A 14,004-nucleotide genomic window follows, 5' to 3' on the forward strand; every position below is an offset into this window, starting at 1 on the left:
AAAATCAAGTTTTTAAACAGCTTTTTGTTGGAGAACTCTGTATTTAAAGTCTTCATTTATCACAAAGACACATGAATAAATAAGGACAAGCTCTGTTTCAGCACAGGATGTTTCTATCGGACAACCAATTAGATTCCTGTCTGATCTCCATTTTGATGAACAATACCAGGCAGGCAAAGAGTCTGGGGATGTGTGTGGCTGTAAAACGAGCGCTCCCTCTCCTCAGAGGAGCCTCGCTCCAGGCATCCAGACGGACACGGTGCTTCAGCAAAAACCTGCTGCCGCAAAGATTCCTGCTACAACTGCCTATCAATTATTCAGTTTCCTGCGAGAAAAAAACACACACAAGCAGAGAGCAGCAAATTTCCTTGTTAGTTAAAAGTTGCAATAAAATAAATGATTTTGTCATTAGCTGAACTTTTTTGACAACATTTTTTAAAAAGCTGTTTCTTTTCTAGCATTTTTTGGTCAAACTGCTGTTCCTCCCTGAAACGTGCAGATGTTTAACTGACCTCAGGCTCCGGTCCGACCAGAGCGGTTTTCTCTCGCTACCTTGATTTACTCTTTTCAAGCTATTGAACCTCCGGCTGTATTTCTGGCCCAGAATCCTCTCTTAACACGTGAAATCAAATTTTACGCCGCCCTCGCTATGGGGACGGCCACAGGGCGGCGAACGAGGCGCAGCCGCTGCCTTCCACTCAGTCTTTAAACTTATAATAAGCAGGCAGCAGGTTAATGGTGTCTCTATTTTATATTTACTTCAACACGTTCTCCAAACTAATTACTAGTCCAAAACCATTTATCAGTCCAACCAGGACATCGATAGATTGAAAAGCCAGGATTATGTTCAATAACACGTTTTTTAAAATTCTCCCGTCGTACTTCTGCAGTGTTGGTGCGTGGCAGCAACTGTATGGTCAAAGTTCAACAACATATTACACTGTCGAGTCACGGCGAACAGTTGTTAAAAGAGGATTAAAGTCGATGCAGAAGAACCAGAAATATCTTTTTTATTCCACACATTCCTCTACTTTGTCAACACGTGGCGCCTACGTCACCCACAATGCAACCCGACAGCCGACAGCGTCAAGGAATCCAAACCTCTCTGGGTGGGGACAGGTGGGAGATTCAGCTTCCGGGAACCCAAAGCACAAGGAAAATTACACTGGCGCCCAAAGAAATGAATAAATCTTTAGTCACCATCACTCAAATGATTGTAGAACGGTTCAAGGCTGTAAAAAATATCTTTATGTATACACACAAACGCAGCAGATATATATCCTATTTACATTTAGAGTGAATCATCCCCGTTTGTTTTTGTGCCTGACTGAAAATATTTCAAAGTTATAAAAACCTCACATTTTTGTGGCCTACGGACATAAATGAGATACTGTGTGAAAGCCCCACACCAGCACTTTCAACTGGTTCTCAGCTTGTCTCTACATGATATATTAATGAAGTTATGCTACTATAAAACATGGCCCGTGGATTCACTGAGGAGTAGAAGCCCTCTAGAGGCCTGAAACTAATCATTCCTTTAGCAAAAAAAAAAAAAAACCCCACAAATGTTAATCCAGATCTGTCTTCACAGATTAGAGTTCATCTGCCTTCCATTATGGTTAAAAAGCTCAAAGTATTTCTAAACTGTCTGATCTGAACAGTGAAGCGGCCTAATTGGATTTCCAACGTTATACCTGTCTTCAGAGGATTACAGATCACAGTAATCCCGACTCACGCCTCTGACTCCAGATCCGCGACAGCCTCTCACAGATTCACTTATCAAACGCACATTTTCATTATCAGAAGCCTCAAAGAAATTACGGTTAAAAACCAATTAAAACAAATTGTGATTCTGCTGCGTCAAACCGTTGAGCCACAGAGACGAGCCCTGCTGGTCCGAGGCTAAAGGGACGTCTCTGATGTTCACTCTGCTTCTGGGGAGTTTGACTAGTTTAAACTGTTCAGCTCCTGTCATGCCAGCAGTGAAAGTTTGCTCCTAGAATTAGACTGCTACGTGACATTTAAATACAAAAACCCCTGTCACTAAATCTCAGCACAGACCTGAGCTGCTGTGGCAGGAATCAGTTTCCATTCAGGATACGGCCCCTGGTCAGAAGAGATTGATGGCCTCATTAAAGTCTGACCCATGTTTTGTCATTAGCTATCCAGGTGAAACATTGCTTCTTTTAATCTAAAGATTTGAGATCAGAATTAGGACTGGACACTCACTGCAAAGTCGTTTTAAAAAGCTCAACCTGGCCCTAGTGACTTCAGGGTTTTAAAATTAAGTCAGAGCTAAGAGTGGGTCCAGCCCTTCAAGTACTAGATTAAAAAGAAGTCAGCATTGAAGCTGTACAGGAGTAGTGTGCTGTGCTGACTGAAGTCAAGCTGCATCATTTAGTCAGGACATTAACGAGATGTCTAAGGCAGAGTCAAAAAGCCCACAAATGTTGTCAGTTTGGTTTTGTTTTTTATTAACTTTTCAGATACTCATCCACATGTGGACATGGTTACAAAGATCTGTCACCAAGGTTACCCTGCAAGACATGGAGGATAATATCAGTCTCAATGACACTACAAAGCACATGGTAGTTCAGACTTGCGTTTGCCTTGTACCTTAAGCCTTTCCCCCTTGGGACCTGGTCATTGGTGGAAAGTTGCTCGCACCCTTGGCGTAGGAGGGAACAATGGGTGGCTGAGGGTACTCTGGGGAGTATTTGGTGTGGGAGAGGACCTCTCTCGCTCGCTGGTAGCCGTTCCTGGACTGGATGATGTAGGATGAAGGCGGCAGAGGGGACGTCTCACTAGTGCTCTGCGGCTCCTCTGCATTCGAGTCCCAGGCGCTGAAGTCTGGGAAAGGACGAGACGGCACCCAGCTGCTTGGACCGTAGGCTGAGGCGTAAGCTTCCCCTGCAGGCTGCTCGTCCCAAGAAGGTGATCCTGCACCAGATGGGTATCCGTAAGGAACGGGGCCGTCGCCAAACCCCAAGGAGGTAGGCTCGTTGGCGTAAGGAACGGGGCCGTCGCCAAACCCAAAGGAGGTAGGCTCGTTGGCGTAAGGAACGGGGCCGTCGCCAAACCCAAAGGAGGTAGGCATTTTACCAGCATTGTTTGCAGGGTATGCAAATGACAGAACTGGAGAAGCCTCGTAGACTGGGCTGGAGGTCACCCTATAGGAGCCCACATTTGGCTCTCCAGAAGTGCTGGAAACAGGCTGGGGTTGCACAGAGAAGCTGGGAGTCTTCCCAGCGCCAACGGGAGGGCTGATGTACCCTGCACCTTGGGATGGGACTTCAGGAGCACTGGCAGATTTGTCAGAGCTTGAGTCGTAAGACACGATAAACCTGTTCGGCTCATAATTCAGCGAGGAGACTGCAGCCACACTGGGAGCTCCCACTCTGGATGGAAACTGGTTTCCAGTTTCAAAGCTGGGCTGTTGGGGGGCTACTTCAGGCTGCTGACTTTTAGCAGATGGTTCATGCTGCAGGGACACCAGGGGATGACGTGAGCCTCCAGACTGGAGGTTTGATGATCCAGGACCACTGCTGGCACTCCAGGTAGCCGTGTAGGGGTATTTGTAGTCTATATAAAACAGTTGGACAGGAAGGAAGTATCAGAATTAAGTTTCTAGTCATGAAACTTTACATGCAAATAAACCTTTTCTTTAGCATTTTGATGACTTGCTTGAATTCAGAACCCCTTGAAGTTTTAGCATTTTCTGATAATGAGAACCAGAGGAACTAAATCCCTCTTGGATTTAGAACAAATCCAAAGAATCAGTGTTTGAAACAGTGCCAATGCAAGAAGGGCTTGTGTTTTTTGTATTTACTGGTTTGAGTTCAGTGTAATTAAGTTACTTTAATAAAATTAAAAGCAAAAAACCTGCTGAGTTTTGTTATATTTTTGGACTGTAGCCACCATGAAACTCAGTTGTTTTTGTTCTCTTTACTTCCTTGAAGTTAAGGACTGTCAGCTTCAATTTACCTCCTTTTGTTGCAGGAAAACAAGCACCACTGCTAAATAACAGCATACAGATCCAAGAAACCCTGAAATACAGCATTAGAGGAAGTTATTTCTGCTCCTAAAAGGTTAAATTGAGATGGAACTTTAATGACTGCTGGCAAACGTGAAAAACGCACACAAAAAAAAGACAACAACATTGAACTGACCTTAGAGAGAGTCCCAGCACCATGTTTGACTCAAAACAACAGCAGTTACACGACAACAGCTTGTCCTCAGCAGCCTGGTGACAGTTGCAGACAGAAGCTTTGTACTGTGAGCTGCATGTAGCTGCTCTGGTTTTATACCGGTGCTGCATATGGTCTCTGCTCTAATTAAACTCATTAATGACACCTGGAGCCAAGTCAGGGCCTGCAGATGCTCTCACTTTGGCCGTCAGTTAAATGATGTGGACTAATTGAGTAAAAAGTGCAGTAGTTCACTATAAATGTTGTGGGTCAAAGAATAAAGTGGCGTTAACCAAACATCATAAAGTGCCTCACAATAAAGGGCAAAAGCAAGATATAAAATCCAGACACAGTAAAAGAGTAATAAATAAGATAGGGGGGGAAGAAATACAGATTTGGAGTCCAACAGGAGAGAGTCATAAAGTTTAGGAGCCACAAGGTAAAGAACCAGGTGTTGGCAGCTGTTAACATATTTAGTTAGAGTTGTTAAAAGGAACGAGCGGGTCACGGCGGCGGTGGAAGACGTTTTCAGATCCTTTACTTGAGTAAAAGTCCTGCGTACTGAAGCCTGCTGAAGTAAAAGTACAAACGGATCATCAGCTAAATGTTCTTTAAGTGTCAAAAGTAAAAGTATCGTGATCAGATCATTGATCCTGAGTCACGGAGGCTCCGGCAGCGTTTTACTGCCGGAGCTGCTCCAGGTGGAGCTGCTTTTAGCTACGTCAGAGACAGGGAGAGAGTTCAGTCCACTGGTTCCCAACCCGGGGGTCGGGCCCTTCCAGGGGGTCACCAGGTGAACCTGAGAGGTCGTCGGATGCTTAGCGAGAGAAGAAAGAAGAAGAAGAACACAGGGTTCTGTCTTCAGTTTTTGGACTTTGCTCTTCTCTTTGATTTTGAGTTAAATATTGGATCATTTCACCTCTTTTGGAATCAGAAAGTTACTCAAATGAAACTGTTTGGTAGAACTTCTACAACTCATTGACATCTGAAACATGACAAAGAGACACAACTACTCTCTGGTGTTGTAAGGGAACACAAGCCAGAAATGCTGGGAACCAGTGGGAACCAGTATGCTGATAATCTCTGAACAAGGTTCGGTGTTCAATCGAGTGTTGCTTTGTATAAGATTACGCAGTTTTATAATCTCATTGTGCGGTTTTTATGTAAAAATTTTAATCTGGAAAGCAACTAGTAAGTAAAGCTGTCATAGAAACGTGTTGGAATAAAAAGTGCAATATTTCACTCGTCGCTTCAGAAAAGAAGAAGCGGCTCAAAACTCTACTTAGGTACAGTACTTGAGTAAATACACTTAGTTCTGTTCAACCACTGGTTTCTGGCTCAGTTTTACCAAACGTATAATGAGCTCAACATGAAATAAACACATTAATGGGATTATTTTTTATGCAGGAGTTTTAAGGCAGATAAGAGGATAGTTTGTGTGTGATACCACTTATGATCTCAACAGCGTGCGAAGGAGTTTTTTCCTCCGCCACTTTCAGGTGTGGCGCTCACCTACAGAACCAGAACGCAGGCTGACTGGGACTGACTGGGACCGATTGGACAGCAGGTGTGGTTAATGAGTTTCGTTGGTGCAGACAGCAGGTGGAGCACCACCATAAGACCAGCCGCTAACACTGTCACCTACTCTTCTTTTGAGAGTTCAGCATGGCGTTTGCGTCTGAGGTGAGTTTCCTTGTTTCATGCGTAAGGGTTCAACGTTACGCGAAGCAGTCGTCCTGTGTAGTTTCGGGGGTGTAAACTTGAACCTTGACGGGGTTTCCTGGGTTCGTTTCTTGCTCTTTGGTCGCGGTGCTGCTTCCCCTGCAGTGAAAGCTGGTAAGTCTCCCAGTTGTCTCCTGTGGTTTGTAAAGACTGGATAGATCAATGAGCAGCTGACACATCATCGGAGGTCTGCGGACCATGAGGAGACCGTGACGTTCCTCGGATTGATATCAAATCACATCTTCCACGCAGTGGTCCATCATTTGAGCTCCGACTGGAGCTCTTTAATCGCGTCCCCTGGTTGTGTCCCCTTTCTGCAACGGTCTAGCACCCACGCCCAAGAGAACTGGTGCCATCAAGTTTCACTTGCTGTGTTCAACCGCTAATATGTGGATTAACTGTAGTAGATCAAAAGGCACATTAACCTGCATTTTTCGCACATTAACCTGCAGAGTTCTTGAAGTTCAGTTGGACTTTTCACTGCACTTGTATAGAAACTTGACTGTCTTACTGTATCAAGACAACATGATTCGAGCCTCGACTACCGAGCTTTATTTGCTCTTCTACTTAAGCATTCTTTTTTTTTTTAACTCTCCTATTAAAAGCTGTGAAGTGACTGAAAGGTGTCTCTGGTAGTAATGAGATCTAGCAGCTGAATCTGGGCCCCCTCCCATGTCGCTCTGCTGTGGAAAAGGGCAGCTATTGTGCTGATAGGGCAACGCTGTGCTCTCTCTTACAGCTGAGAACAAGCAGGCGAATCAGATACTGCAGGTTTGAGAACTTCAAGCATTAAAATATCAGAATTTGCAGCGGGATGATGACGTTTGTTAAATAATGTAGCCAACGGTGGATAATTAAGCCCCTGGTTAGTTTCAAAGAAGTGAAATCTCCGGCGCTGCCTCTGACAGTCACATGACCCTTGTGTTGGTGTTTGCACTGCATCACCATCTACATTAAATCACAGAGAGCTTGAGCAGGGACTTTTCCATCTGGAGCGAAGCAGTAAGTTTCCTGCGACACGCTCACCCCTGCCTCACGTTGTTTGGAGCTTTTCTTCCTCTTGTAGAAGCGTCGCTGCAGCCGCACGGCAGCGAGGTCAAAGGTCAGGGAGCAAAACGGTCAACGCAACCGGCCCCAAGAGCCGTTTCTAACACACACTCCGCTTTCATCTCCGGGAGAAGGCGGCCAGGATTGTGTTGGCGCCGCTTTCATTCGCTCTCTGAAGCTCAGTCTGACTGCAACACCGGCTTTTAAATGACTGTTCAGTCGCTCCTCAGTGACGCACTGAGACGCTGGATGATAAAACAATATTTATCCTCTTGGGGATGTTTAGGTTGAAAGAAAAACACACAGTTTTCAGAAATCCAGTGTTAAACAAATTTCATCTTGTGACATTCTAGTTATATTTCAAAGACATTTATTTTTTTTTATTTCTTTAAAAACCTCCTCCATCCTTTCTTCGTGTCCTCCCTCTCGCTGCCTCAGTGTCTGGCACCAAGTTGAATGCTAATCAGCTCTGACCTCTCCATCTGGCTCCAGTCACAGCACTGCACCTGTTCTACCCAGGGCCACTTTCATGAAGCATCCTGGAAAATATAGTGTTGGTCTGTCTTTTTTCCCTCAGATCAGAGGCTCGGTCCTCACGATATGACCCTGTGTGTCCCTTCAAAGTGACATTGAAACATGCTCTACAAAATAAATGTCTCTAGTCTGTGTCCTAGCTTCTGTTACTCGCACAACTTCACATGAAAATTATTAGTAATAACTGCACTTTACTGAGCCCGCTGCCATGCTAGCAGCTCTGTGTGGCTCTGTGTGGCTGTCAACATGTTCATAATAACAAGGGTAACATGCTGATGTTTAGCAGGTACAATGGTAACCATGTTCATAACTATCTTAGTTTAGCGTTTTAGCATGCTAATATTTGCTAAACAGCACTAAACTGTCATTAGTTCTGCAGGTATTTGGTCATAAATCGAAGTAATGGCTCCATCCTGATGGGAACATGAATGTCTCAACCAAAGTTCATGTCGAAACTTAACACATTTCACTCTGAACTGAAGTGGTGGACTGACCCACCGACAATCAACCAGCTGAGCGTGGCTGCAAATGCCGGAATTAATACCAAACTCAGTGTTTTCAGTAGAGTGAAAGAAAAGTAGCAGCTACTGTGACGGTCATGGTCTGGTATTTTGTGGTCGCTGCACTCGTCACGAATGACGCGCCAGAATGAGCCCAAGTACACCTGGAGATCAGATTTCAGATGACGTCAGTGACCCGTCACTGGCCCATCACTGGCCCGTCACTGGCCCATCACTGAGCCAAATCTGGCAGCCAAATTTTCTCAGGCTGGGGCCAGGTCACATTTGATCCAGACAGCAGCCAAGTCTCAGCCACAATTCCTGTGTCCCGATGTGTGCGTTAGTCACAAATCTGTCCTCTACTAACTGAAAATAAAGTTAAACAAGAGATATTACCCATAGTATATTTTAGTTATTTTTAAAAATATCAAAACCTGGTCTGAAAGTGACAAAAAAAAAACTTGGAAACAATCAAAACTGGGAATGTCTGGACCCAGGCGGCTAGAAAATGTACATGCTTGCTTAGAGCAAGACTGTAGAGAAACTTGCAAACAGTTTTCCCAGGTGATATATCCTTGTACCACCGGCAGGTTACAGTTTTGTACCAATCCATCAAGTAGACGTCGAGCTAAAGGAAATTAAAGGAGCACAACAGTCATTCGACTTTTTCCTCTCAGGACCACGAATGTCTAGTCTCTAAGGACATTTCACCGCAACCCAACGTTAAAACCGGTACCTGGTTTTAATGCTGTGGCCGATCGGGAACTTGAATATCTGTGGAAAGTTTCGCAGCCGTCCATTTGATCACTGTAGCGATATCTCACCCTGAACCGCAGCGTCAACCGAAGCCCTTCGGATTCATCCTCTGGGGATCACGAATGACTGTGAGAACCTTGATAACAGTCCGTGCAGCGTTGGTTTGGATATTTCAGCGTGGCCAGAGTTTTGGATTGACAGACAAACGCGGCCATCCATAGAGCCGTACTGGCCAACATGGCTAAAATGACATGTTCTTAGTCAGCTAATGATTTAAAAACACAGTTTTTAAGATATCTGGTGAAACGTAAACATGGAATAAGAACCAATTCCGTCTGATAACGTTTGAGTCTAAATATGCCCTCGAGATTCAGTTTTATTTTGCTGTTGTTCTCACGAGCTGTGGACCTTCAACAACGCCGCCTGTCCTCTACAGTTTCCGGGCAACAGTTCGGCATTTGTTGAGTGCCGCCGGCCGAGAACCGGCAGACAAAACCCACGTGAAGGACCCTCGAGGGGGTACGAGAAAGGCCGTCCGAAATAATCCAGCAACCTTAGGCTGAACCGCGCTGAAGCATTTACCACGCTCACCGTTGGACCTTCACCACCCACTTCAGTCTGAATGGACACAAACACTCGAGGCGCCGCGTCTGATCTCTAGCTCCACTCAACGTTTCATCCGGCTCGGAGCCTCCGCAGGCCCCACAGGAGGTGGACGAGCGCTCAAACAGAAACCGCCTGCAATTACCCGAAGGGCCAATCAAGCATTTAAACTAATGACGCAATGGTTATCACTTATCCATCGATCAAAGGCCGGCTCAGGGAGCACTGCGGGGCGGCGGCCGAGCCAGCCTCAACCCTCACATCCATCAACGTTGGCTCCGCTCGATCCCTAGGGTTAGGGTTAGGGGCTACGCGGACAAGTGGCTTTTACTGCCGCCGACAATCAGCCAGGCTGAGAGCGTACGGTACAGGCCGTGACGCGTAGCTCGTGAACCCGCAGTCGGGGCTGGGTGATGTGGTTGAAACTGGCATCAGCGTATTGAGTGGGAATATTTTTGTAACGCCGACGTAATGTCACTTTGGGGCAAACGTTAGCAAAAGTAGTAACTAAAGTAGTTCAACTGATGTTCTGTGCAATTTACCGCCTCCGGCTTCTGTGTTACAAATGATTAATGTACAGATTCTTGCGTTTTACCTCTTCGTTTGTTGGACAACAGAAGAACAACAGAGGTTTTGAGGGTCTGACCCCGTTGAGGGGATAAAACCAAGCCTTTACGACAGGATGAGTCCGGTGTTCGACTGAACTGTTGCCCTCGAGTTTGACCCGGCAGGTGTCCCCTCCAACGGGAACGTCTCCCGTCGCCGTCGATCAGATCAATAAAGAGGCCGCTTGATATTTATGTCACCGACGTTGTGTTGATGTGTGTGACGTCACCTGCTGCAGCAACTTTCAAATCAGTTTTTCTTTTTTTTTGAGAATTGACTCACCGTTTACAGCACGAGACCGTTTATTAAAGAGCCGAGGTCCAATAATAGACACCGCTGCATGTATTTGACACACATTTCAGTTTTCGACAGAAATATATCACATTTGATTTGTAACAGATCCGGGTGCTGTGGCGCAGAAAGTTCGGATCTTCTCGCAGCTCAAAGTCTCTGAGCTCGAACGTCAAAAGAGACAGACGCGGGGACAGCAGAGAGCTCAGAACATGGATCTGAGGGGAAAACGAAGCAACGTGCCTGTGTGAGAAAACGACTACACCTGAAATCTGTCTGCGCGCTGCGAAGCTCCTCTCCAGAAAAACGCAGATAAGTTGGGTCAGTGGCTCCCAACCTGCCGGAGGTCCAGCACCCAAGAGAGGCCCCCAACGTAAATCCGCCGGGTCAGAAGACGACGACCAAGAACATGGAAGTAAAAAAACATTTCTGCTGCCCAACATCATGTCAGGTTTTTCTGTGTTTTCTCAAATCGTCGCTTCCCTGTCGTACAATACGTGTGTGTCTGTTTGAACTCACTGGGCCTCTGAAAATCCCTCACATCAAACCTTTTTGCTGGAACTCCTCGTGTCCACACTGAGACCACCACTTTGCGTTGGGGGACTGAAATCCAGGAGGGCTGGGAGCATTTTGGCATCTGCACCTTTAATAGTATCGTCAACAGGAGGTCAAAGGTCACCCACTTAACGCCTTGCTCCCTGGCACATGGTGCGGAGGGAGGCCCCGGATGAACAGTAAAACTGAACGGGGCCCCTGCATCATGCAAAAAAAGGGGGCCAGTGTGCTCACGAGTCCTGGATCTGACCCGGGATAACATAACAGTCGGAGGGTCCGGACGAGTTGAAGGGCATCATGTCTAAAGAAATCTCTGCCTCGCATTCATACTGCAGGATGGCGGGAAGCAGTAGGTTCCCGCGGTTCTGGGAATCGTCTGAAATCACAGACCCTCTGTCAAAGTTCTGCTCCAGACCTCCTCCCGTGTGAGGCGGCGGCGGCGGCATGCTGGGGGCCAGTCTCTGCGCCCCGGGGCCCGGCACGGCGCAGGCTTCCTTCTGCATGGTGGTGTCGTGGTGATAGGACACCAGCTCGTTGCTGAAGTCCACCGTCTCCACCGTGGAGGCGGAGCAGTATTTATTACAGCCCAGGATGGTGGAGAAGGCCTTCCTGAAGTCGGCGTTGAAGGCGTAAATGACCGGGTTCAGGGACGAGTTGGCCCAGCCGAACCACACGAAGATGCTGAAGGTGGTGTCGCTGACGCACGGCGGCTCTCCGACCTTGTCCAGGGCGCAGAAAGGCACCACGCAGTTCAGCACGAAGAACGGCAGCCAGCAGAACACAAACACCCCCATGATGATGGACAGAGTCTTCAAAACTTTCGTCTCTCTCTTAAAAGACGTCTTCAGCGAGCTCTCGTCGTGCGTGGACGCGCGGGGGCCCGCCGCCCTCTCCAAAGAGGAGATCCGCCGGATCTGGGTTTGCGCGATGCGGAAGATGCGCGTGTACGTCCCCACCATGATCACCACGGGGATGTAGAAGCTTATGAGGGACGAGGAGATGGCGTAGGTCCGGTTCAGGCTGGCGTTGCAGTTGTCCGGGTTGTGCGCCGTCGAGTCGTCCGCGTCCGCGCGGTGCCAGTTGAGCTGCACCGGGATGAAGGAGATGAGGATGGACAGAGTCCAGGCGACCCCGATCATCAGGAAGGCGAACCTGCGCGTCATCTTGCGCTCGTACCTGAACGGGCTGGAGATGGCCCAGTAGCGGTCCATGCTGATGACGCACAGGTTGAGGATGGACGCCGTGGAACACATGATGTCGAAGGCGACCCAGGTGTCGCAGAAGCGGCCGAAGAGCCAGACGCCGGCGACCTCGGACACCGCCCTCCAGGGCATCACCAGCACGGCCACGAACAGGTCGGACACCGCCAGAGAGATGACGAAGGAGTTGGTGACTTTGGAGCGCAGGTGGCGGAATTTGATGACCGCGGCGCACACCAGAGTGTTGCCCAGCAGGGTGGACACGATCAGGACGCACAGGACGCAGCCGGTCAGCGCGCGAAGGCTGAGACCTCCACCGGGCCCGGGGCTGTCCGCTCCCGCCGTGACCACCTGGTACCGGCCCCGATGGTGCTGCTGGTGGTTTTGGCTCTCGTTGTAAACACTCTCCATGGGTGTCCGGTCCCGACGCCTGCTCACGAAACTGTCGCTTCCATCCTCTCTCCACCGTCACCTGCCGCGCGCCTCGGCTCCGGACCCCCTGCTCAGGCGTTTCCAACGCGCAGACAGGAAAAAGCTCGCGGAGAAAATCCACCTGCGGTCCCGACAAACCAAAGCCGGCAGCGCGGCGTTCCTGCGGGAGACGCGCCCGGATCGTCCGGTCTCCCCGCTGCTGTCCGCTCACACTGACCGAGGCTGCACGCGTCGACCCTCAGCGCCGCAACGCAGCCTAAACTGCGTTTACCCGCTCCAGCCTTCAACACATTCAGCCGCAGAAAAGACCATTACAACGCATTAGTCTCACTGTCTCCTGGTCTGTTCTCTCCCTGCTTTGATCGGTTCCTCCGAGCCTTTCAGTCCAAAGAGCCAGAGCACGACGCGGGGAGCTCTAAAAACAGCTTTAAATAATAAAGCAACTTTACTTTGTGTGAGGAAGCAGCAGGAAAAACTAAACGTATAAAAGGAAAAAGAAAACTTCCTCTGTAAACTCACTCCGCAAATAATTAATGAGGCCGGAGAATGTGAGACACGAGTCTGCCTGCATGAATAATAAAGCAAATACAGCCGGAATCAAGACAGGAGACTGGAGGAGAGGAGAACTGACAGGCTGCAAAGAAACAGACGAATCCAAGGATCTGACTCCTGATAAAACACCAGGGATTTCGGTTGTCGGACTAGAACAAGCTCCAGCTCGGCAACTGGTTGCGTTGCTCGGGAGGAGACGCTTCTGGGGTCCCACCGGGTCCGCTTCACCCGGTGCTCGTGTCTTCCTCCGCATTCGTGCAACTGGTCGGGGCGCAATTCAGGACCAACGGAGGAGACGCGTTTTAGTGTCGCTCGGCAACAGACGGCGAGGTTTACCGGTGTCACTCGGGCTGAAAACCGCAACACCGGCTTGGACCGGTGGCCCAGTGGCACCGGGTTAACGTGACCCAACACTGGGTCCGTGCCGAGCTCACCCTCCCCTCGCTGCCCCCCCCAGCCACCGCTGATGATCCGGTGGACGACGCGGGGCCTTCGGAGCAGGCGAAACTCTGCCCCCTGGTGGGCGAAGACTCGCATCACACACACACATGCTGATTCCCCTCGTCATGGGACAGTTTTATTTTATGTCCTGGAGGGAGACCTTCTGGTCTGCTCTGCCCAGGACGCCTCAGTGAGTGTGGGACACATTTAATTCAGACCCGAGCCAGGATGAGAGTTGGACATTAATGTTACTTCCCTAGAAAAATCCCACCTCATAAGTGTGTCGTTTTATTTCCCCTCACCGAGATGAGGTATAAACTTATGAGGTATTAACTTTAGCCAACTTTTATCACTATTTTCCTTTCTCACAAACGCAGGATTTCATTCCAAGCCGCAGATCTCTTCTGGAAAAACGGCTGTCGCCACGTCCCCGCTCTCCAAATGTGGACGAGATGGTACTTTAGTGTTGTACTTAGAGTCCACGTTAGAGAGCAGAGATTAAAACCCCTACACAGGTGGATTCACATGGAGGAGCGTGGGGTTTTCTTCTAGAAGGTGAGAAAAATCACATGTGAAAAC

General features: G+C 48.4%; 2 protein-coding genes across 2 annotated transcripts; both read right to left on the minus strand.

Annotated features, from left to right (window-relative positions):
- Positions 1-2,453: 2,453 nt before the first annotated feature.
- LOC120793962 (paternally-expressed gene 3 protein-like) lies at positions 2,454-4,305 on the minus strand. Its single transcript, XM_040134435.1, has 4 exons — positions 4,170-4,305; positions 3,985-4,046; positions 2,617-3,582; positions 2,454-2,537 (listed from the first exon to the last, which is right to left on the minus strand). Exons 1-3 carry the CDS (start codon positions 4,190-4,192, stop codon positions 2,618-2,620), a joined length of 1,050 nt encoding a protein of 349 aa, XP_039990369.1. The 5' UTR covers positions 4,193-4,305; the 3' UTR covers positions 2,454-2,537; position 2,617.
- A 6,726-nt stretch (positions 4,306-11,031) lies between these two features.
- On the minus strand, positions 11,032-12,411 carry LOC120794652 (D(5)-like dopamine receptor). The gene has a single exon (XM_040135895.1). It carries the CDS (start codon positions 12,409-12,411, stop codon positions 11,032-11,034), a length of 1,380 nt encoding a protein of 459 aa, XP_039991829.1.
- Between the last annotated feature and the right edge of the window lie 1,593 nt (positions 12,412-14,004).

This window comes from Xiphias gladius, chromosome 9, assembly GCF_016859285.1.
Source record: "Xiphias gladius isolate SHS-SW01 ecotype Sanya breed wild chromosome 9, ASM1685928v1, whole genome shotgun sequence".
NCBI classification, from domain to species: domain Eukaryota; kingdom Metazoa; phylum Chordata; class Actinopteri; order Istiophoriformes; family Xiphiidae; genus Xiphias; species Xiphias gladius.

Excerpts from the sequence above, each read along its gene's own strand:
- LOC120794652 (XM_040135895.1), bottom strand. The coding sequence starts at position 12,411 with ATGGAGAGTGTTTACAACGAGAGCCAAAACCACCAGCAGCACCATCGG.
- LOC120793962 (XM_040134435.1), bottom strand. The coding sequence starts at position 4,192 with ATGGTGCTGGGACTCTCTCTAAG. Across the intron at positions 4,047-4,169 it reads GTGCTGGGACTCTCTCTAAG|GGTTTCTTGGATCTGTATGC; the intron begins GTCAGTTCAATG and ends GCTGTATTTCAG. Across the intron at positions 3,583-3,984 it reads TTTTCCTGCAACAAAAGGAG|ACTACAAATACCCCTACACG; the intron begins GTAAATTGAAGC and ends TGTTTTATATAG.